Source organism: Telopea speciosissima, chromosome 3, assembly GCF_018873765.1.
Source record: "Telopea speciosissima isolate NSW1024214 ecotype Mountain lineage chromosome 3, Tspe_v1, whole genome shotgun sequence".
NCBI classification, from domain to species: domain Eukaryota; kingdom Viridiplantae; phylum Streptophyta; class Magnoliopsida; order Proteales; family Proteaceae; genus Telopea; species Telopea speciosissima.
In genome coordinates, this window is record NC_057918.1 from 20,472,108 (window position 1) to 20,494,526 (window position 22,419).

Genomic DNA, 22,419 nt, shown 5'->3' on the forward strand with positions numbered 1-22,419 from the left:
GCGTGGCCCCTGCATCAGCATAGGGGCCAATGAGAGCACGCATAGGGGTATCAACATGGATGAGATTTTTTATTTCACAAGGGTGGGATGGTAATTTCACATGCTTCTGTGTCTTGACGTAGGGCCATGTGATTAGATAATGTTATTTTTCTCTTAAAATTATTTTATCGGATCTTTATGTCCAATCCATGGTTGATATTCACTTATTAAAAGTGTTTGATGTAGTAGAATTTTTTACCGTGTTCATATTCCATTTCTATTAATGTGTCACTTGATATTGTTAAATGGAGAGACTAAGAGGTAAATAAATTAGCCAATACGTGGATTTTATACTTGGTAAAATTACTAGATTACTCAATATTGGCTTTGGGTTTACCAAATGACCCATCCAATCTTCTATATAATTAACGAGGAAGGTTAGTACACGGGAGATTCTCCCATCGACTCCATCAGATAAATGGACAAGGGTGTTTATCTCATTTTGGATGAGCATTTATGTCAATCTGACTCCATTTAATGCTGATTATACACATGCACGATCATGCATGAAAACTTTTGTCTTGACTAAATTACCCAAAACAAAGATAAGTATTACAAAACTATCCAAAACTGTGTATTATCATTTGAACCTTTAAAATCAGATCCAACGGTGCCATTTGCATACTCGAACCCACGATCACTTGAACACAATAAAGCAACCTTACCATTGTGCCTAAGCATACCCTCAAATGGAATTTTTTGGACAATCTTTAGGGTGGGACCTGATCCTTTGAGCATGGAATTTAGTTCGTCTCAGGAGTCTAGCACGCCCAGGGTGTTGCCAGCCATTGGGCTGTGCCGTACACATCTCTAAGTGTGCATCGAGATGTGTACAGCACAGCTCAACCGCTGGATGCACCCTGGGCGCTGGGCTCCCTAGAGACGGTCCTGATCCTGAGCATGATGATTCATGTGTGAAAGATGAATGGTCACAGCTAATCGGCTAATCGACAACCACAGGGCTAACGTGACAACCACAGGGCAAACGTGGATCCCACCATTACCCACTGCGAAGAAAAAACAGAAGGATAGGTGGAGTATCTGTATAAACGAAAATAATCTGAACTGGACATTATTTGGACATTCCATGGCCAAGTTCATGAACCCTAATGATTTCAATCCAAGAAATGCTCAAATCCTCGCTAAAATACAGTAACGACATGGATCTTCACACATTCATCATCTATGAAGTGTAGTGAATTGATCGATCGTCTGCTCATTGGTTCAAATTTCATGAAAATTGGATTATCTCTGACCCAGCCATAACCATAAGTACCTATTTCCAGAAAGCTTTTATTGAAAATTAAACAAGTAAACAAGATCCATTGCCTAACAATGTCTGATAAACTCAAGAGAAATTTCTGATTAAGATTTTTTTTAATAAAAATTAAAAATTAAAAAGATACATAGTTAAAGCAAAAGCTGTTTCTTAAGAAGGATGAACCTTTTTAGGATTGAATGAGAATCCCTTCCAAGCCGATTTCATTGATGCCGTAGCCGAAAGAAGAGCAGCTTCCATATACTTCTTGGATGCAATGGTCGCTGCCTTTTCCATCGATTGACCAATCTTCTTTGTATTTTTTGCAACTCGAAGTAGGGTTTCTAGTTCAGCCTTTGAAACAGAGTCTAATTCCTCCTCGAATCGTCGGAATTCATCCATGGCGTTTTCCATAACAGAGTTGAGGTAATCCTCTGCATCTTTCATGAAGGTTTCAGCTTCTTGGACATCTTTCTCCTGTTCAGATTCAATGGAAGCCCAGGCCTTGTAGGCTTCTAATTCATAGAGTTTCAATAGATCATCTATTGTTGCAGGATCAAAATTCTTGTCTTGCAAGGCTTGATCTGATAGGAAGGAAAATTGATCCATGAGAGCTTCCATGATGATCTAGTAGTGGTTAGCTCAAATTTTGCTCTAGAATTTGTTCAAGAAAGTAGTACATGGTGGGAGTGGGTGGGTTGGTTTGATATATTTATTGGATTGGGTGTTGTTTGGTTATTTTCAAAAAAATAGACAAGGAGATAAGTTAGAATCAAAAGGCACTTTACCAATAAATCGGTCCTCAGTCCAATCATTCGAAACTTTAAAAACAGATCCAACGATTCTTATAAAGCCATCTGAGCTCATATATGTCCACAAAAGTCTGGTAGACTTTACTGGAGGCTTTTCCACTGAAAAGAATCATTTCTTTCAAGAAAGAAAGAGAAGAAAATGGAGGCATCCATAACTTTATCTTAGCTGCAAAGAGCCTGGGAATCGAAGCTAGTGGGGAGAGGGGATTAGAGGTGGTGGTGTCATGGGACCTTACTCTCCTCAAGCCCTGGCGGGAGCTGGAGGATCCAGACCAGCTAAAACAGGGAGATTTTAGTCATTTCATAGCGTGCCCCCCCCCCCCCCCCGCATCTGTGAAATGACCCAAACAACCCTATTTTTGTTGGGCTGAATCCTCCAGCTCTGCCACGACTAGATTAACCATGTGTAGAATTCAAAAACCTAATTCAATCAAATACGAATTAGATACCTTCCCATGTAGTGGTGAAAGTATCCATCAAACTATTACCCAAAAAAAAAATAAAAAATGTCCATCAAATCCAACTAATTAAATTAAATGATTTAATTTAGTAATGTGATTTAATTATGGGTCTTGGTAGTCCATAGGTTTCAACCTAAACTTGTTCACGACTAGGGACAAGATTGGATACTTCGTTCAAATGATCATCACACTGTGTGTACTTAGGAATGAAGATTCCAGGAAAGGGGGGTGTCAATTTAAAACCAAAACCAATTGCATAAAACCGTACTATTACAAATTTGATATTGTTAACTCTGCAAGGTATGAGAAAACAGTATTGCCCTGGGTACAATACAATATCGGTTTCTAACCTGAAACCGTTCAATATGTACCAATATTGTACTGTATTATCAAATTGCATACCGACAAAGGGTAAAATTGTAAATTTAAACACACAAAAACGGAGGAGGAGGGAAAGCATGTGTACTCGGCCTGTATATGGTATAGTTTTAGTTTATAACTTTATATACCACTCCCACGCCCTGCTTCTTCGCCCAGCTCTGCAACTTCGCCCCATCCTTACCTTCTGAGTTCACCTTAGAATATGAATTTCTTTACCTCATCCTCATGCCACACAATGAATGCAGGATCGTGTTTTGATAGAAGGAATCTATGAATGCAAGTTCGGTGTTTTTAGTTTTCTGGCGAGTAAGGTTGCAGAGAAGAAGTACTGTTTCCTAATACCTTTTTCAATGCCAAATTGTTTACCGTTTTTGTACCAAATTCATACTACATAAATATATACCGTATCGAAACTATATCAAATCGATACGGTATTGGTATTAGAAATGTAGATCTTATGTGGTATGGTATGATATCAATATCTGGTACCTGTTTCTGTACCATACCGATTGATACCTTCAATTCTAGGGCACAAGTGGGAGTGGATCATACGAGAATTTCACATGTGGGTTATAGTTAGTTTAATTGGAATGAAATTCTCGTCAGTAGTATATGGTCGTCATTGTGTTTAAATGGCCCGAAATAAGTTGTATACCAAGTTCCATGACCAAACTAGGTCAAAAACCCACCAAAACCATGGAACAAGTTCAAAAACAAAACGTGCACAAACTCACTGATATCTCGATCCAACTCGGTTTTTGGCCTGATCAAGTTGGGATCCAAAACCGAATACTTGAACCATGCTTATAAGACATTCCAGAAATCAAAGAATCACCATTACATCTACCCAAACTCATAAACCCATGGGATGAAGCAACTCCAAACCAGATACAATGTTCACTCTCAATAACAGTAAGAATTTAAAACTAAAGCTCTGAAGCCATTTCCCACTGAAAACCCTATTAAACACTGGTCTTATCTCAGCATCTGATCTTTGGATAACAAACAAATTACTACTTCACAAAAGGAACTTCCCCTTAGTCTCCCTCTCACTCATTCCACAAGAAATCCCCTGGATTTTTCGAAGTGGAAAATATTTATAGCAAAAGATTGTATGGTTTACCTGACTAAAGACCGGTAATTCTGACTTTGATATCAAGGATCCGGATTCACCACGTGTCAAATTTCAGATTCAAATTCCATCTTTTACCCTCCCATATAATACATACCCTCTTGGTAGTCCAAGTACTGGTGTCCACCATCTCTATTATCCAATTATTCAATGCTTTTTTTCCCCACTTGGCTAACTCTGTTTTGAGCAACACTTGTCCAGTGAGCAGGAGACCTTGAGATCCGCCTGTCACTGTTTAACCTAGGATGTGCATCCTCTTACCAATTAAAAGAACCCAACCCCGACTAACATAGGATGTGCCATCATCGTACAGACCAAGAAGAAATAAGGAAGTTCCTTCAGTGTCATCAACTAGCATCATAAATTGTACAGCCAAGCCTTAATCTGAAATCAGTAAAGCTGATAAATATGAACTTAGAGCTCCAAATGATAATAATGTCAGAGGGGATGCTAGAATCTCATTTAGGATATTGAATTGACTCAGGAATTTCAAGATGTTGAAAAGAGTTTCAACAGATGCCTGTAACAGTAGTAAAAAGCAACTAGCACCAACAGCTAGACCATCGCCTAGAAGACAGTATTTCCATTAGAGACATCTATGTTTTGTTTGAATTGCTAAAACTGATGTACTATCTCAACAACAAGAATAAATAAACCCTTCTTATCACCAAGAAATGTAGGCCAGCATAGAGATTTGGATTCTTAGGGCTGCACTACAAGGGAAGGTGGTGGGGAAAAGGATGGAACAGGCTAGGGATTTGAAAAAATAGACAAAAAGCTACAGGAAGAATAAGAAGTATGGACTCTGAACAGTACCTGTGTATAGTAACATCAAGGAAGAAGAAAACAGAGAGAACAGAGAGTCTGCTTAGAGGTTTGCCAATCCATAGGATAAGAAACCGATTCCCTCATCCAAAATTCCATAGAACCATACCATTAATCCACAAAAAGTATAAGGGTTACATCCTTTATATGACTCATGAACAAGAAGATATAGGAAGTTCAAAAATAGAAATTTCCTAGTTACTTTAAGACTCCTAACTCGACTCCCTTTCTTGAGAAAAATAGACTCCCGAAAATAGAAAGCCCTAATTTAACTTTCTAACTCAAGATTCATCAAGAAAATAGTAATCTAATTTTGATTTCCCCTCTAAATCCTAATATTCAGACCTTATACTTGGCCAACGCAAGTAAACCCATAGAAATAACAAGCTCACCCCATCTAATAACTAAAAGCCACTATTTCTGACTTGTAATTGCATCACCGACCAAAACAAGAACGAAACAGATCAGACTCTCCCCAGTAATGCTAATTATCAAAGCATGACCTATCAAAAGGACGTAGGACTATTACGACTACCAAAACCACTCACACTTTATACAAAATGTTTTTTAACAAAATTGGCCCTAAACTAACAAAAAATTGTCTTGCGCTTCACATGTATATTACTCCCTGCATCCCCATGCTAGTTCATCAACTCCTTTAGTAGAACCTGGATCATTTTCATTGCATAGATTTCCAATGTCCCCTAGTAGGTACGAAACCCGTCCAATGCTCCAGTGGTGACAACTATGGAGCTATCATCATGATGCCCCTCCATCTGTGCTAGCCATACAATTAGTCACCAGAAACACTAGATGAACACAAGCAAGCCACCTGGTTACTCAGATTATTGCCTTTGTCAGTGTTACATTACATTCTTTGATTCAGGCAACAGCTCCATTCTAAATATTGGAATTTGGATCCTCTACTGCCGAGCTGCCCGGCAGGACCGTGCTGCCCAGACACGGTGCTGCACGCAATGTCCGCCTTACCCCTGCCCAAATGCCTTGCCCGAGTGGGGGTAAGGCGGTCTTTGCGCGCAGCTCCGTGTCTGGGCAGCATGGTCCTGCCAGGCAGCTCGGCAGTAGAGGATCCAGATCCTAAATATTGTCACACATTTCTCATATATCACATTGAGTCATACACTTCGGTAAGCTCTAGCCTATACAACTCCCAAAATAACTGCATGAAGGAATCTTCGCACACAAAATATTCCACCTTGATATCACAATAATCACCAATCACAATTTTAATGCATCTGCTATAAAAAATAATAACGCACTAAAATAACAACCAGAATTTCAACTATTTATGATGCTCCTCGCACTCTCAGGCTGCTATGACGGGTATTTGGCCAGTATGAGGAGTTTTGCAGAATCAAAATATATTTTGGAGACAATAAGAAATATGGAACCTAAAAACATTACCTACAGCCAAGTTGTTTATGGAGACTGTAATGCTGGGAAGCTAGAGCGTCCCCTATAAGCGACGGCACCTTGATATACTCAGCCAATCACCTTTGCATGAATCCTACTTTATGAGTAATGCAGGGAGGCTAGAGCAGTAGAGCATCCCCTGTCAGGTAGACAGGCGGCACCTTAATATATTCAGCCAATCACCTTTGCATGGATCTGATTTTATGAGTACTATTATTTTAGTACCATGGCCTATTAACCTTCCGCGTTGATGCCCAGATGCGGTGACAAGTAGGTAAGGGCTCTCGTATAGTGGACAAGTGTGAGTAAAGAAACTACTCCAAAAGTGTAGGATTAGATTAGCATCTTGGAACATTGGATCCTTAACGGTAAGAGTCTAGAGTTGATAGATGTTGCAAGGAGAAGAAGGATTAATATTGCCTTTATTCAAGAGACTAGATGGAAGGGTAAAAAGGGTAAAAAGGCTAAAGGGTTGACGACTTTAAACTTTGGTGTACGGGAGATCAAAGTAATAGAAGTGGAGTGGGCATAGTAGTGGACAAAGAGCTAAAGAATGATATGCTAGATGTTAAACGGTGTGGGGAATGGATTATATTCATCGAGCTTGTGTTGGAAAAAGAGGTTATCAATATAATTAGCCCTTATGCATCCCAAGTAGGATTGGCTGAAAGTAATTTTGGGAACACGTGGATGGATTAGTGCAAGGTTTTAGTCAAGGAGAAAAGATTATTATAGGGTGATCTGAATGAACATGTTAGGAGAGATCGTAGAGGATATGAAGGCGTACATGGAAGCTATGGATTTGGAGAGAGGAATGAGGGAGGGCATCTCATTTAGACTTTGCAGTAGCTTATGATCTATCCATTGTGAACACCTTTTTTTGAAAAGAGAGGAGCATTCAGTTACTTACAAACGTGGTCATCATATCAGCCAAATAGATTTCTTCCTAACAAGAAGGTCCAATAGATTGTTTTTTAAGGACTGTAAGATTATACTTGGGGAGAGCCTAACCACTCAACATAGATTAGTGGTCCTGGTTATGGGCCTTATTACGCAAAATTGTAAGATAGGGGGGCCTATTTGCCCTAAAATAAGGTGGTGGAGCTTAAAAGGAGATTCCTTGAATGCATTTATTGATAACATGGTCAAACAAGGAAAGTGGGACTTTGAGGGAGATATACGATGTGGAATGAGATGACGACTTGTATTAAGAAGGTTGCTAAAGAGGTTCTAGGGGAATCGAAAGGTATACGTCATGCCACTAGGAAGACTTGGGGTGCGATGATGAGGTCCAAATAACCATTAAGACAAAGAAAGCTAGTTTCAAACATGGGAAAGGACTAAAGAGGTAGAGGATCTAAAAAGGTATAAATTTTCCAGAAATGAAACTAAGAAGATTGTAGGGAAAGCAAGGGTAAGGAAGTACGAAGGCCTTTAGAATAATCTGAACACAAAGGAAGGGGTAAAAGCTATCTGTAAAATATATATTTTTGGGTAAATTACACGTCACCCCTGGTTTTCAAACGAAACTCAAATCACCTCCTGTATTAGACCCCAATATGAAAAATTAGTCCCTACCGTTAGTTTTATGCTGTTAAGTGATGATGTTAGCCAGTTAAATAAATTTAAATCCCTAAACTACCCTTGACCAGTGTTGATTTACGATTTTACCCTTGTAACTGAAAAACCCCAAATTCATCCTCTTCCTCACACTTGCAACTCATTCTCAAGCAGGGTTTCCAACTGAAAGTCTGAAACCAGGGAGAGACAGAGAGAGAGAGAGGTAGGGAAGGAGTCTGATTCTAACAATGTAAGGAGTCTGAGAAGCTCTGGATATATCTGGTAATCATGACCTTGAAATCTTTCAATTTTAAGAAAGCCTCTGCTCGCAATTGGTTTTTTCTTCTCTCCTTCAACTGACTTCTTGGTCCACTTCTGTGTTTTCGTCTGCCAAGATTCATCCAGATTAAGCTGGATATTGTTTTCATTATTGGCTAGGGTTTCATCTCTGTAGTTGCATATCAGTAGATTCTGTGTTTTTTCATAGATTTATAAACTATTTAAGTCTTGTTCTTCTCGAGTTCCTTTTTTATTGAATCTCGATGGGGAAAGGAGGGGAAGATTATGGGAAACGTGATGATAGTGGATCAAGATTCCCTGACAAGGAGATCTTCCCGGCGTCGACTAAAGGCGTCGACCAGTGCCTGAAGGAGTACAAGGTCGGCAAAGACATCGGCTTGACTTCGGAAAGGGTCGCGGAGCAACGTCATCTACGGCTTGAATGAGTTGGACTAGCATAGGGGTCCTTCCATCTGGTCTCTCATTCTCGAACAGTTCAACAACACTCTTGTGCAGATTCTACTCGCCGCTGCCATTATTTCTATCGTCCTCGCTTGGTACGATGGGGATGAGGGGGGCGAGATGGAAATTACAGTGTTCGTTGAGCCTAATCTTCCTGATCCTGATTTTAAACGCCGCAGTTGGAGTCTGGCAGGATAACAACACTAAGAAAGCACTGGAAGCCCTTAAGGAAATTCGATCTGAGAATGGTTGAGAAAGCACTTTAAGCCTCCTACTCTGTTTCGAACTTCCTTTAATGGTTGGCGAAAGAGAAACTTCCTCAAATCCTATCCAAGTCACTATTGAAGTGGGAAGTGATGGTGGTGGCACGACAGAGTCCATGAATGTCTTAGATCAAGGCTCCAACTATATAGGAGATGTGTCCTGTACTACTTTCAACATTCTTGCGCTCATCTACAAAGGGTGCTGCCAGCGGAGTTGCAGGAAAGGGGTGGGGTATTTTAGGTTGAAGATGAAGGAAGGGTAGTATTGTAAATTTAATTCTAATGTTTTAGTACAAGGATAAAATAGTTCTTTCACACCAATAACTAACAGCAGACTAACACCATTACTGTAGAGGGGGGCGGATGAGTATTTTCAAAAACCAAGGGTGATTTGAGTTTCGTTTGAAAACCATCGGGTGACGTGTAATTTACTCTCTTTTTTTTGGTAATTATTTGTAAGATGGTTAAAATGAGAGAAAGGAAGAGTAGACACTTCGACCATGTTAGATGTATTAAAAGTGTTGATGGTAGAGTACGAATAAGGGATCAGCACATTAAGGAGAGATGGAAAGAGTGTTTCTACAATCTACAACCTAGTTGTCACGGCGTCTAGGCGACCCAAGGCGTTGGAGAGGGTCCAAAATCAAGGCGACGCCTTGACAACTATGCCAGAAGGTGTAAAAGAAGCTCTAAGAAAGATGAAAGTAGGCAAGGCACCAGGCCCAGAGGGGGTCCCAATAGAAGTATGGAAGAGCTTAGGAATCCTTAAAAATTAAGGTGATATTCAGAGCTGCAATAACTATAGTTGTCAAGACGTCCCCTAGGAGATCACCTTGGCATCCAAGCGCCTCGACAACTAGTGTCACCTTGGTCGCCTTGTTGGTGTCATCTTGCGTCCAAGCCCTCTTCGCCTTGGTCGCCAAGAAGACGTGACAACTATGGCAATAACTATAGAGGCATAAAACTAATGAGTCATACGATGAAGTTATGGGAGAGGGTTATTAAAACCCACCTGAGAAAGGAAACTACTATTTCGGAGAACCAATTTGGTTTTATGCCAGGAAGATCCATGATGGAAACTATTTTCTTACTTAGGAAACTTGTGGAAAGATATAGAGAAGGCAAGAAGGATCTCCATATGGTCATTATTGACCTAGAAAAAACCTACGACAAAGTCCCTAAAGAGTTAATCTGACATATACTAGAGAAGAGCAAGGTGTCAAGTAAATATGTGAACATGATTAAAGATATACATGATAGTGTGGAGACTAGCATTAGAACTGTGAGGGGTCTAGGTAGTGAATTCCTAATTACAATTATGTTACATCAAGGATCAAACTTAAGCCCTTATTTGTTTGCGCTTATCATGGATGATTTAACCAAAGGCATACAAGATGAGGTTCCCAGGTGTATGCTTTTTGCTGATCATATTGTTTTGGTGGATGAAACAAAAGCAAGGATTAACGCCAAGTTGGAGTTATGGAGATCAATCTTGAAAACAAAAGGTCTTAAGATAAGTAGAACAAAGACGGAATATACGGAATGGAACTTTAGCCACACTAGGATGGTTGATGAGATGATGAATATTCATGAGGGAGATTCCACAAAGTGATTATTTTAGATATCTGGGCTCAATCGTAAATAAAGAAGGTGATATAGAGGATGATATTGCCCCGAGGATTAAGATAGGATGAATGAAGTGGTTCGGAGTGTTGTGTGATCGGCGTCTTCCTTTAAAGCTTAAAGGAAAATTTTATAGGACTGTCATACGAACGACTATGATGAATGGTGCAGCATGGTGGGCAGTTAAGAAGCTCATACAGATAAACTAAGTGTAGCGGAGATGAGGGTGTTGAGATGGATGTGAGGCAAAACAAGGATAAAGGAATTATCATATTAGAGCTGAGTTGGGAGTAGTTGCGATTCATGATAAACTACAAGAGATGAGATCTACTAGATTAATTCCAGGCTGTTTAGTTTTCAAGCTAAGCAAGAAACTAAGAAAATAAGCCAGAGAGCAATGATCAAATCTACAGAGAAGATAGAAGATTAATCATACCTAATAAGTAATTGATCAGGAGGAAGGAAATCGGATCTGGAATAGTAGTCCCATATCCACAGCTCCAAAACTCTTAAGAAAACTCAACTCTTTACTCCTATCATACTTTATCGATGGGGGTGTAGTTATATATATATAGCCCTTTGAAATTCTTATTCCACCATATTTGGACTCCCAATCACTATCACACTGAATATAGTAAATAGACTCAAAACAGAACACCAACTAGCTAACAAGTATCCTATTATAACTCAATCTCTCTTAACTTAGCAAACTAAGACTCTTACTACTACTATACTTGTATGCCAACTTAACCCCTTATATGGGCTTATACATTAGAGCCGTTACACCTAATAACCCATAAACAAGTAACCCAAGACCCATGAACCCATCCATAGCCCAAAATGAATTCTTCCTAGGACAAATTGGGCAGTCATGACTACATCAATTCCCCCAGTGTTGAGAAAAATTCATCCTTGAGTTTTAAAGTGTGGGAAAATTCCCACCATTTTATAGGGTTTCCACAATCAGCTTCCTTGATTCAACAATCCATTGCTTCTCACGAACAACGCAAATGAAATGAACAACTGCCGAATCTTTGTCGTTGAAGAACTATTGAGGTATAACGAAAACTATGCATTCTAGAATTGTAGGGACGATCTCAAATTTCTTTTCTTCAATGCCATTTTTTATGGGCGGTTCTCCAGCTACAATGAGATTTTCAATTGGTTCATCTACAATTGTAACCAACTCTTGAAGAACTTCTACTTCAATTGGATCTTTCACAGTGGATGACACTGCTGTTCGTCTATAATTCGCTAAGATAACTATTATAGGCAGCAAACTCTCCTTTGATTTCCTACTTCCTTTTAGCAATACTTTGCTTCTATTTCTCTTGGCCCCTCTTGAATCCATTTTGGACTCTCTGGGAAGTAGTTCTGCAACACTTCCACCAAATTGATCATGGATAAGTTGCTTATCCATGATGAATGGAAGCACTAGGGTTTGGCTCTGATACCAATTAATGTAGTTCAAGGTTCTAGAAAGGAATCTAGAAGAAACAGCTACAACCAAGGACACTGCAAAAGTTGATAGAACAAGGTTATGAACGGAATTGACTGAAAATAAGAGAAAATCAATATCTCACCATGAGGAGTTACAAAAAGAGGGATTAATAGACATTCTTTGTACTTGGAACCTACATTAGTCCCTCTGTGGGTTTTGGGCATTGAACATTTCTGTTACCGTTGTACTTTAGTTTGTACTGCATGATTGTTCTTCTGTAGCAACATAATCTTCTTCATTACTTACCAAAAGAGCTATTGAAATAGACTGAGGGATCAGAGATGCACTCCATAACATGGGTCGATTGAAAAAGAGAGTAGATTACTTTGCATATATGGACCTCTATTAGATCCTATGAAACATTATATTACTGAAAATATGATAAGCTCAAAAAAAAAAAAAAAAAAAAAAAAAACCTGTGCCACCAAATCTAAGATGCATTGATCAAAATGTGAATCAGGGCTGTTGGTATAAATGTGCATGTAGCCCAGTCATAAAAGCTAGGCAAAGCAATGTATATAATTCACATTTTCAGGGGGTAAAATGGGATACAAGAAGCAGCACGCACATTCCTACAATGGGAGAAAACTGTCAAAGATTAACTGTGAGCTTCTCTGCTCTGAAAATTGAAATTCAATAAGGATAACACCCAACATCAGCCCATGAACTGAACTGTAAGGTCAGGACTTAATCAGATGCTAGGGTATAGTCTTTTGTCATAAGGTTTTCCCCCAGACAATAATATGCAAGGAAGCACCTATTACATGGGTCAAAATCTTATCTAATTGATGCAATACTCAATTAAACATATATTTTCAGCTGCGATGGCAGAGAGGTATCCATATTTAGACTGAAAAGAAGGAAACAAACTTAAGATAGAAACACCAAAACCCAAAATTGCAGGGGAAGGAAAATAAAAACCCTAAACAAATCCAATAATCAGAGAATTTCAAAAGGAAGATCAAACAAAGAAAATCCTTTTATCAAAATTCTGACATTCTCAAGTTTCCATGGTCATCCATTACATTTTTCCACATAAATAAACTAATAAGTATACAAAATTATCAGAAAACTACCCGAAACTGAGGAGCATTGGTGCCAGTAGCAGGCAATATTTCCCAACGGCACGGCTCGAGTTCTTCGGAAACAGGGCAATACCCTGCAAGCGTCACCTTATCTGCCGAAGCTACGGCGGAACCGAACTCGAAAACAGTGACATCAGACGGCCGAGGAACCTCCATCGCTCCGTTCATTCCCAGCGTTTCTGATTTCTCTGCTGGATTTTCAGATTTTGAAGCGGATTTTGGCTTGGTGTCCACCGTGGGAGCCTCTTTGCCTCTCCACCAAGAAAGAATCCCCATGGCTGTACCTCAGAGCAAGCGCGCTTAGCAGCTAGGGTCTCGCAGAGCACAGACTCTCGAAGCCTCTAGTCTCTACTGAGTCTACGAGTGAAATAGGGGGTAGAGTGGTCGACTGGTAGAGTCGTAGAGATGGCAAAGGGTTACCAATCGGGTCGAAAAAAAAGGTCTTTACGACCCGACCTAATCTAAATGATCTAGAAATTTAAGCTCAAAGATATATGGGTAGATCCAGATGATTTTTTTTTTTTGGGTAGAAGATAGATGCGGATGATTTTTTTGTTTGGTAGAAGGTAGATCCGGATGATTGATGGATGAAAAACTAGACAAAGGAACGAGCCTATGCAGTCCCCTCTATATAATATAGGGCAAGAGATTTTTATCAAAAATAAATAAATGGGTTGATGTTTTTTGTGTCGCAGCGGAGTCTACGCCAGACACATGGGCCTGCTATTCAAGGGGGTAGGGTGGACATTTCGTTCACTCCCATGTGTCTAGGCGCAGCCTACGCCACCGGCACAGAAAACATTCTCCCTAAATATATATATAGGGCAAGAGATCTTTGTTGCCTGGTTGCGTGGTCCCTGCACCAGGGAGCCAATGGGAGCACATAGAAGGGCATCAACATTGTGATTTTTATTTTATAGGGCGATATGGTAATTTCATGCTCTTCTATGTTTAGGCATAGGAGCCACACGACAAGGTAGCAGGTTTTTTTCCCTATATAAAAGAGACAATTGGAGGCATAGGCGAGCACTCTGTAATGCCTCCCTTAGAATGAAGTTGAGATTCACATGTATTGGGGAACCAGGAACCCCCCTTGTAATTAGTAAGGAAGAGTGAAGGAATACTACTTGTTAGACACTTGAGTAGATTTCATTCTTAAAAGCGAGCCGTTATGGAGAGGCTGCCCAAGTACTTATAAACCCACACATTCCCCATTCATATCTGATGTAACTATTTTTTCTACCTTCCGTGTGAAACCTCAATAATCTCCCCCTTCACATAGGAGCTACTGAGATCTTTCCCATCTGCCCCTCCACACGGGAAGCATCCAAGATCACACCAGCACCCTGACTTTGCCCTAAGTTTGGCTCTGCCACACCCTAGATTCATGATAAAGGTAGTCTTATTTCATCTGATTTGCGTTGGATTTTCAGTGTCATAGCCGTTTAAGGCCACTTCCTTTGGATACATCATAATCAGGTTTTTGTTCCAAAATAAAAAACCAGATCCAGTTGGAGTATTATACAATGTTACTCGATGGCCTTCAACCTTGTCTATTAATTCTGCAACTTGTATCTCGAATCCTTCAATTGAACTCAATTGTGTCCCTGTAGAATTCCTTGATAAACTTACCCAGGATCTTCCAGCTCTTTATGTAGCTGCGGCATTTGATTCTAGCACAGCCGAAACAGGATGGGAATTCTTATTTATTCACAGAATGCAGTTCACTTTTGCTGGATTTGGTTCTGGATGTACAGGTGACAAGACATGCTTTGCTTAACTGCTCTTAGTTGCAGTGTAAAAGCAACATGAGGTGTTGCAAGCAATGGCGGATTCTGCTAGTCTGGTGTCTCTTCTACCTAAGATTGAAAAGTGTGGTGTGGCTTTGAGGATCTTTTAAGTTACTCATTTGACATTTCTATGTTAAGTAATAATTTTAGGGGCTGATGTTCTCTATGCCGCAACGCAGCCTGCACCAGACACATGGCCTGCCATTCAGGGGGGAAGGGTGGTCATTTCGCCCACCCCCACGGACGCAGCCTGGCACAGAGAACATTTGGCCTAATGTTAAACAGTTTAACTTAAAAGTGGGAAGAAAACATGTTGACAAAGGTTGTTATAACATATCAAGCTATGGTTAGCAAGCTGAAAAAACTAGACAACCTTTGAAGCAAACAGTTCATAGAATTGACATTTCCTCACTGTTTATCATTCAAGAGACGGCAGTCCCAAATGCATTCAGGATCGCCATTTTGTGGGGTATAACAGGATATGACAACAACAACCTGGAAATACAAATGCAAACGTAAACTCTATGACCAACTATATAACTGCAGCTTTTCAAAAGGGGAATAAAGTTGAACCCTTAAACCCTTAAAACTCTCATTTTAGGCCAATCTCGAACGACAGTTTCGGTCGAGATTTATTCTTACCCAACAGCTTCATCTGATTTGCTCGTTCCTCCTCCTCTTCTAATTTCTTCCTTCGCATAGCCTCTTCTTTTTGTCTTTGAATCCGCTCTAATTCCCGGTAACGTTCCTCTTCTTTTCGCTGCTGCTCCAAAGCTTCTCTTCTTTGAGACTCTTCAACCCTCCTTTGGTTCTCCTTTAGCATCCTATCCAGCTCTTCTCTCTCTTTTCGAGCTTGTTCCTATGAGACACCAAAGTATCACTTCAAAATTCTGAGACAAGGACAACATAGCAGTTTATGAATAGAAAAATAGCTGTAAACGTCAGGAGCATTGATCCAGTCCAAATGTAGGAAACGCAAGGCTCTATTACAATTTTTCATATTTCCATGGATTTTCAAGCCATTTCAAGACGTAAGACCAAAATCGCGAGAAAAGATGAGTGGGGCATTAATAAGACAACAAAACCAGCCACTGGTTATCTTCCAAGGTACTCACTTCTTTCTGCCTTGCCTCAGTAAGAGCAGCTTCTTTTTCTTTTTCAAGTTGAGATGCAACCTCATCGAAGAGTTTTTTCCGCCCTTCCTCTATTTGTCTTTGTATTTCCAGCTTGATCGCCTCAGAGTTCAAGGTCTCCTCAACTTTCTTTCGAATTGCTTCCTCTACTCTCTTTGCAGTTTCTTCCTCTAATAATTTCAACTCTGCCTCATGCTGGAACCTGATGAACAAGCGAAAAGTTAAATGAGATGCTCTTACAAAGAAAGAGGGAACATCAGTTTTGATTCCAAAATGCATTTCTGAAGCCAGATGGTAGAAAAAAAGAATTGGCAAAGTGGCATGCATGGCAGCTTCACATATTTCATTATTATAATTGGCTAACCCCGCTTCCCATCCATCAACACACTAAATATGAGCTTACGCTTTAAGGCATACCTCTAAAAGATTCCTGATCCAAATAAATGAGTTTTCAAACTGGAGAACAGTAGATAAACGAGGCACCAATTGGATCATCAAATTTAACAAGTTGAACTATAGCAGTAGCTTCCTTCAGAACCGTGGAGAAGAATGTCAAGTAACCTGTTACAGGTTTAAAACTACATCACGAAAAAACACTTCAATCCTTGCATAGAAATACAGTTCTCGCACAAGCAAAATTCTAAGATTCATTAAAAAAAAAATTATATTTTAGATGTATCGATCCTATGATTCGACCTCCCTGTGCATGTTATGGAAAATAAGTATCTATTTCACGTGAAAACAAGCATCATATTTAAGCAAAAAAATTTTAGACAGAGAAACAATTCCTGGGCAGAACGCCACAATGAAAGGATGCCTTATTATTGTTGAAATCATATTCAGGCATGATATACCATCTTCACTAGTCCATGCAGAAACAATCTACCACTGACAGTCTTCAATGTTTATGCTCAGGGCTAGCTGGATTCTAAGGGGAAGCAAGGTCAAAAAGTTACCTATGACTAAAACCATAGTTTCAAGGCAACCAAGGCGGTGGAGGGGTGCCTAGGCGCTGTCGCCTAGGTGCCCAAGGCCCCAATTGTTAGTTCCCCACTCTCGTTTTTATACCATTATCTGATCAATTAGTATGCTATAACATAAAACTTATATCATATAAGTATGAATATTTCATACATCAACAATCAATATTAAACCACATCAACTCATCAAAAATCACTAAGAAAATAAGTACAAGTTATAACCACTAACTAGAATACAAGATACAAAGGTAGACACAGTCAATCTCAATTATAGTATCATACAACAGTACAAACTGCACATCAAGATTTATCAGAACTTGAAATCATGTAAGCATTAATCAACATTCAGGGAGGATGGCCGCATGCCAGAATTGTTGCTGCCCAAGGCATCTTTCTATTTAAAAAAAAAAAAAAGACACCGACCAGGACAATAAGGCACTTGCTACGGAAAGGCGACTGACCGCCCAGCCCTCAGAAAACCTCCCAGACGCCTAGGCGACACCTTGACAACTACGACTAAATCCAACTCCAGTGAAAGGTACTTTAAATTTGATGGGCCACACAAGCCTATGAAGTATTTCTTAGCCAGAATTTGAACTATACAGGACCAGGCCTCAGCCTGGCTAATTCAGAATTTTACGAATGGTAGGCGAAGGCCCAACCCATGTACACCCCTATCTAAGTGATAACTTGAATAATAGCAAGAAAATAGTGCAAAGGACACCCAGTAGTACCGAACGAACCTACATCCATCCAACTAACTAGAAGATATATAGGCAGGAAAGAAGTGCATCAAAATTTTGCTAATACCATAATGCTTTAGACACACCTACTATTTCAATGAGTATTTCCAGTTTGTGGTTTTCTGTCACCCCACCTTGTAGAAACTTTAGAAATTAAATTATTACAGTAATTTAGGGGAAATCTTATAATACTTTTACCAACTTCTTTAGAAAAGGGTTTATCGGATAAAATTTGACAAAATTGAGTAATAAAGAAGAGAGATAATTAAACTTCATAAATCGTAAGTATGGCTGGTACTGAAAAAGAATACAGTAATCTAACACCGTCACCAAAAAAGGCATGCCAAGTACCTTTTCTTTCCCTTAAGATCAGTATCTCAATACAAAAACAAAGGTAAAAACTAACACTGCTGTAACTAAATTGCTATAGTTGAAACACCAATCAAAACTTTACAGGCAGCTTTCACTTCTCATTTTAACTTTTGCCCACAGAAATAGGGAAAGAGAGAAAGGCAAAGGAAAATACTCAAGGAGAGGTTAATAGAGGGACATATCACAGATGAATAGATGATAAGTCTTCAAGGCAGTAAGAACGAAGAAGCCTAAGAAATCTAACAAATGGTAAGAAGCTGCCACATACACACAGAAAGGAATAAAAATTGTAACAAATAGGTTTGTTAAAGAAAATAATAGAAGCCTTGACTTATCAAAAGGAAATGGAAAGGATACCACTGAAAGTGTTTCTCAACAGAGCATACATCAATCACAAATTTGAAACAATAAAATGATAGTCTCTAATTCTTCGGCAGTACGACATTATCAAAATGAACCTTTAAACATTAAAAAGTGAAGGTCCACATAGATTTGTAATTCATATGTCAACCAGAATTATAGTGAGGAACTCCATAGAAATTAGGCTATACAAAAAATAACATCACATTATACAGTATAACACAAGTCATTAATACAGATTAATCAATTAGCTCAACGCATCCATGCTGGAAGATTTATCAGTTCTCCCTGTCAAGCGACCCAAAAATCCAGGTTTCAGATAAAACAAGGGAATTTTTTTGAAATTCCTGAGACAATCATAATAACACAAGCATATTTGCTACCAATATGAAACTTAGTGCTAAACATTAATAGCATGATTACCAATACCAAGTGCTCAAAGGAAACAAAGCTCAATAGGAATGCAGAAGCCAGTTTTCAGCACTCTTTCATAAAAGTTAACAGATGGTAGAACTAACAATCGAAAATGCCGGAAATGTGAACAAAAAAACCATAATTTTACTAAGAGGACAACTTGATACCAAAAAGCCTTCACCAGAAGAATAGAGAACAACCAAAAAATTAAAAATTGCAGTTGAAAATGAAAAATTCATGGAAAGAGGTAAGTACACCTTTTCTTTTCTTCTTCTTTTTTCAATTTTTCAATAGCAATTTTTCTCTCAGACCCAAGACTTGGACTACGAGACCTTTGTGTAGGAGATAATGAGCTACTCCTGCTTTGTCTCTTGTGCCGCTTTGGTGTCTTAGAGCGACTTTTACGGCGCTTTGGAGTTGGTGAACGACTTTTTTTACGGTGTCGAGGTGATATGGAACGACTTTTTCGCCTGTGCAGTAATATAAAAAAGTTATTAGAGAACACCTGAAAATTTTTGAGCATCATTATAGAAAATAAATGGCAAGTTAACTCACCGTCTACCATAGTAATTCTACAACATGACATCTATGGTTACCTCATATATTGTTAAGAATTACCCTTGTGCAATCCATCTTTTATAACATGAAGTCTCATGTGTCCAGACTGAGCGACCAAAGGACACCCATCAGCACCCATCACCTGCTTACTTCCCATATGGGAGGAACTACATTTATTTAATTATTCTTATAACATACATTTCCTCTTATCTCATTCCTAAACGCTCTCGATTTTTTTCACACAAAAATTTTACATTCATAATCTTTTCTGTCTTGCATGCAAAAATAATTTTCCTTAAACTTGGGTTCTCCTACCATCCATGTAAAAACGATTACAAAAACATTGGCTATGTAATCATCATATGAAGGTCAAATTTTGGAAAGACTTTAACAGCAGCATGATGACCATCAAGCTTAAGCATGTAAACTGCTGAGGTGCTCACCGCTGTAGACTCTGGGTAGAGAAAATGTCAGAGATCCACAACCAATGAAAAGCAAACAGAATTTACAATCAGATCACATCAACTAGAACATTCAAACAATTTAGCCAAATGTATTGAATAATTACCTATTGAAATACGGAAAATCAAACCAACCATATTTTTTGTGGATCACTCAGTTTTCAGCTGCAAACCTGAGTATTAGGTGAAGTGCTGGTATTGAGGTCAAAAGATAGTTGCCTACAACAGCATATAGCTGTTTTTTAAGTTTCCAACAGAACCCCGGTTGCATCTCATAAGACTGGTCATATCATGGAAGACCCCTTTCCAGATAGCATAAGCTACAAGGCAGGCAGTGAAACTATCAAGGAACACATAATCTTGATCCTCAACATGGACATCACCCCATTATTGGTAAATCAAAACTTCTTTAGTTCATTCTCTTTCTTTCGTTCTTTCCTCCTCCTTTTTCATGTTTAACTTCGAAGGGAGGAGAGTCGATTTGGTTTGTGTAACATTATTAAATTTGACTCCACACAATAAGGCTCTTTCAGGTCATTACATGGGTAAGATTCTTCTTAGAGCAATACAGTAGATCAAAAACCAAGCTCGCATGCCCAAGTATCCATTGGTCCAAACCCATTATGATTTACTGCAGACTTTAAGGAATCCACAACACCTAAAAGCCATCAAAGGCATTACCTTTGTAGCAGCCCAAAAAAGGGGGGAAAAAAACAACACCTATACAAGCAGCACATCAAGTTTGTGCTGAATCATGTAACTACAGAAAGAGCACAACAAAAGGATAGGATAGGTACACACTAGCTCGATAAGTTTCAAGTCGATATTGACATGAGAGATATGTGATTCCATGATGAGCCTTTCTAAGTAATACAGATGAAATATCAAGGCAGAGAGTCTGTTAGTAGTATCACCTGCTATGAGAATACGAATACGGAGAACGGCTTCGATCCCTTCTACTTCTCCTACTATATCTACGCCCCACAGGAGATGGGGAATATCTCCTCCTGTAAGACGGAGAACGTGAGACCGTCCTTGGCATCTTGTCTGCTTCACTGCACCAAAAGAGCCCAATCCAAAGCGGAGTTTTTAATCCAATTAAGCTGCAAATACAGAGACTCTCCTCCGAAATTCAACAAGCAAATAGAGGAATAAGAGAATTTACGAATGAAATAATAATAATAATAATCTGAGAAACATAAACCCGAGGAAACCCTAAAGCAAAGTAACTCTCAAAAGCGACATGAAAGATCTGAGCATTGTGGCCCTTTATGGCCATGGCCCTGGTTAAATGTTTAAACCCTAACTCTGTTGGGGAAAACAAAGGGTGAATCATTAAGAACCCTAGACGAGGAATGGAGAAATATACCCGTTCGCAGATAAAATCCAATGAAATTACTCTCTCTCTGCAGTGTGCAAATGGAGATGTTTTTTCCCCCTAATATTGCAATGGAGACGCAGGGATTAAAAAAAGAGAGAATGTCTTCTTCTGCTCCTGAGGACGGTGTTACGGTATGTTGTGTTCGTTTCTATTTGATGGGTTGTCCACTGGGATGCTATGCGTCACAGCCCAGCCGTTGGATGACCCCCGGGGCGGGAACCCCCCCCCCCCGGGGCCCCCCCCCCCCCCCCCCCCCCCCCCCCCCCCCCCCCCCCCCCCCCCCCCAAAACCCAAAAACCCCCCCCCCCCCCCAACACCCACCCCCCCCCCCCCCCCCCCCCCCCCCCCCCAAAACCCCCCCCCAAACCCCCCCCCCCCAAAAAACCCCCCCCCCAACAAAAAAAAAAAACAATAAAACATCCAAAAAAAAAAAAAAAAAAACCCACAAAAAACCCCCCCCCCCCCCCCCCCCCCCCCCCCACACCCAAACAAACACCCCCACAAGAAAAAAAAAAAAAAATAAAAACCCCCCCCCCCCCCAACCAAAAATAAACAAACCCCAACTTCAAAAAAAAAAAAATAAAAAACAAAAAAAAACCCAACCCACCCCCCCCCCCCCCCCCCCCCCCCAAAAAAAAACCAAAAAGAGAAAAAAAAAAAAAAAAAAAAAAAAAAAAAAAAAAAAGAGGGAAATAAAAAAAATATTAAAAATTAAAAAAATATTAAAAATTTTTTATATAAATAAAAAAAAAAAATTACCCCCAAAAAAAAAAAAAAAAAAAAAAAAAAAAAAAAAAAAAATCCCCCCCCCCCCGCTGGCAAAAAAAAAACCATCCCCTTTCTTTCCCGGCCAATCCTGCAAGAAACTAAATCCCCCCCAATCAATTCCCAAAAAAAACACCACACAAAAACCCCACCCCCCCCCAACCCCCCTCCCCCCCCCCCCAAAATCCAAAAAAAAAAAAAAAAAAACCCCCCCAAAAAAAAAGAAAAAAACCAACACCCCCCAAAAAAAAAAAACACACAAAAAACCCCCCAACAACTTAAAACACCCAACCCCCCCCAAACCCCCACCCCCCCCCCCCCCCCCCCCCCCCCCCCCCCCCCCCCCC

At 39.6% G+C, this 22,419-nt stretch overlaps 3 protein-coding genes across 6 annotated transcripts; all 3 read right to left on the minus strand.

Moving 5' to 3' along the window:
• Window positions 1–1,436: 1,436 nt before the first annotated feature.
• Window positions 1,437–2,006, minus strand: LOC122654176. Its single transcript, XM_043848163.1, has one exon. The coding sequence runs from the start codon at window positions 1,916–1,918 to the stop codon at window positions 1,469–1,471; it is 450 nt and encodes a 149-aa protein (XP_043704098.1). The 5' UTR covers window positions 1,919–2,006; the 3' UTR covers window positions 1,437–1,468.
• A 10,934-nt stretch (window positions 2,007–12,940) lies between these two features.
• LOC122654177 lies at window positions 12,941–13,490 on the minus strand. Its single transcript, XM_043848164.1, has one exon. The coding sequence runs from the start codon at window positions 13,389–13,391 to the stop codon at window positions 13,095–13,097; it is 297 nt and encodes a 98-aa protein (XP_043704099.1). The 5' UTR covers window positions 13,392–13,490; the 3' UTR covers window positions 12,941–13,094.
• A 1,788-nt stretch (window positions 13,491–15,278) lies between these two features.
• On the minus strand, window positions 15,279–21,067 carry LOC122654175 (uncharacterized protein At1g10890-like). Of its 4 annotated transcripts, none has more exons than XM_043848159.1 (4): window positions 20,841–21,067; window positions 19,165–19,377; window positions 16,021–16,240; window positions 15,279–15,764 (listed from the first exon to the last, which is right to left on the minus strand). In XM_043848159.1, the coding sequence occupies exons 1-4, from the start codon at window positions 20,966–20,968 to the stop codon at window positions 15,498–15,500; spliced, it is 828 nt and encodes a 275-aa protein (XP_043704094.1). In that variant the 5' UTR covers window positions 20,969–21,067; the 3' UTR covers window positions 15,279–15,497. The 4 variants fall into 4 exon arrangements, with proteins under 4 accessions (XP_043704094.1, XP_043704095.1, XP_043704097.1 ...); XM_043848160.1 differs by having other exon boundaries at window positions 16,021–16,236; window positions 19,161–19,377; XM_043848162.1 differs by lacking the exon at window positions 20,841–21,067 and adding an exon at window positions 19,504–19,759 and having other exon boundaries at window positions 16,021–16,236; window positions 19,161–19,377.
• Between the last annotated feature and the right edge of the window lie 1,352 nt (window positions 21,068–22,419).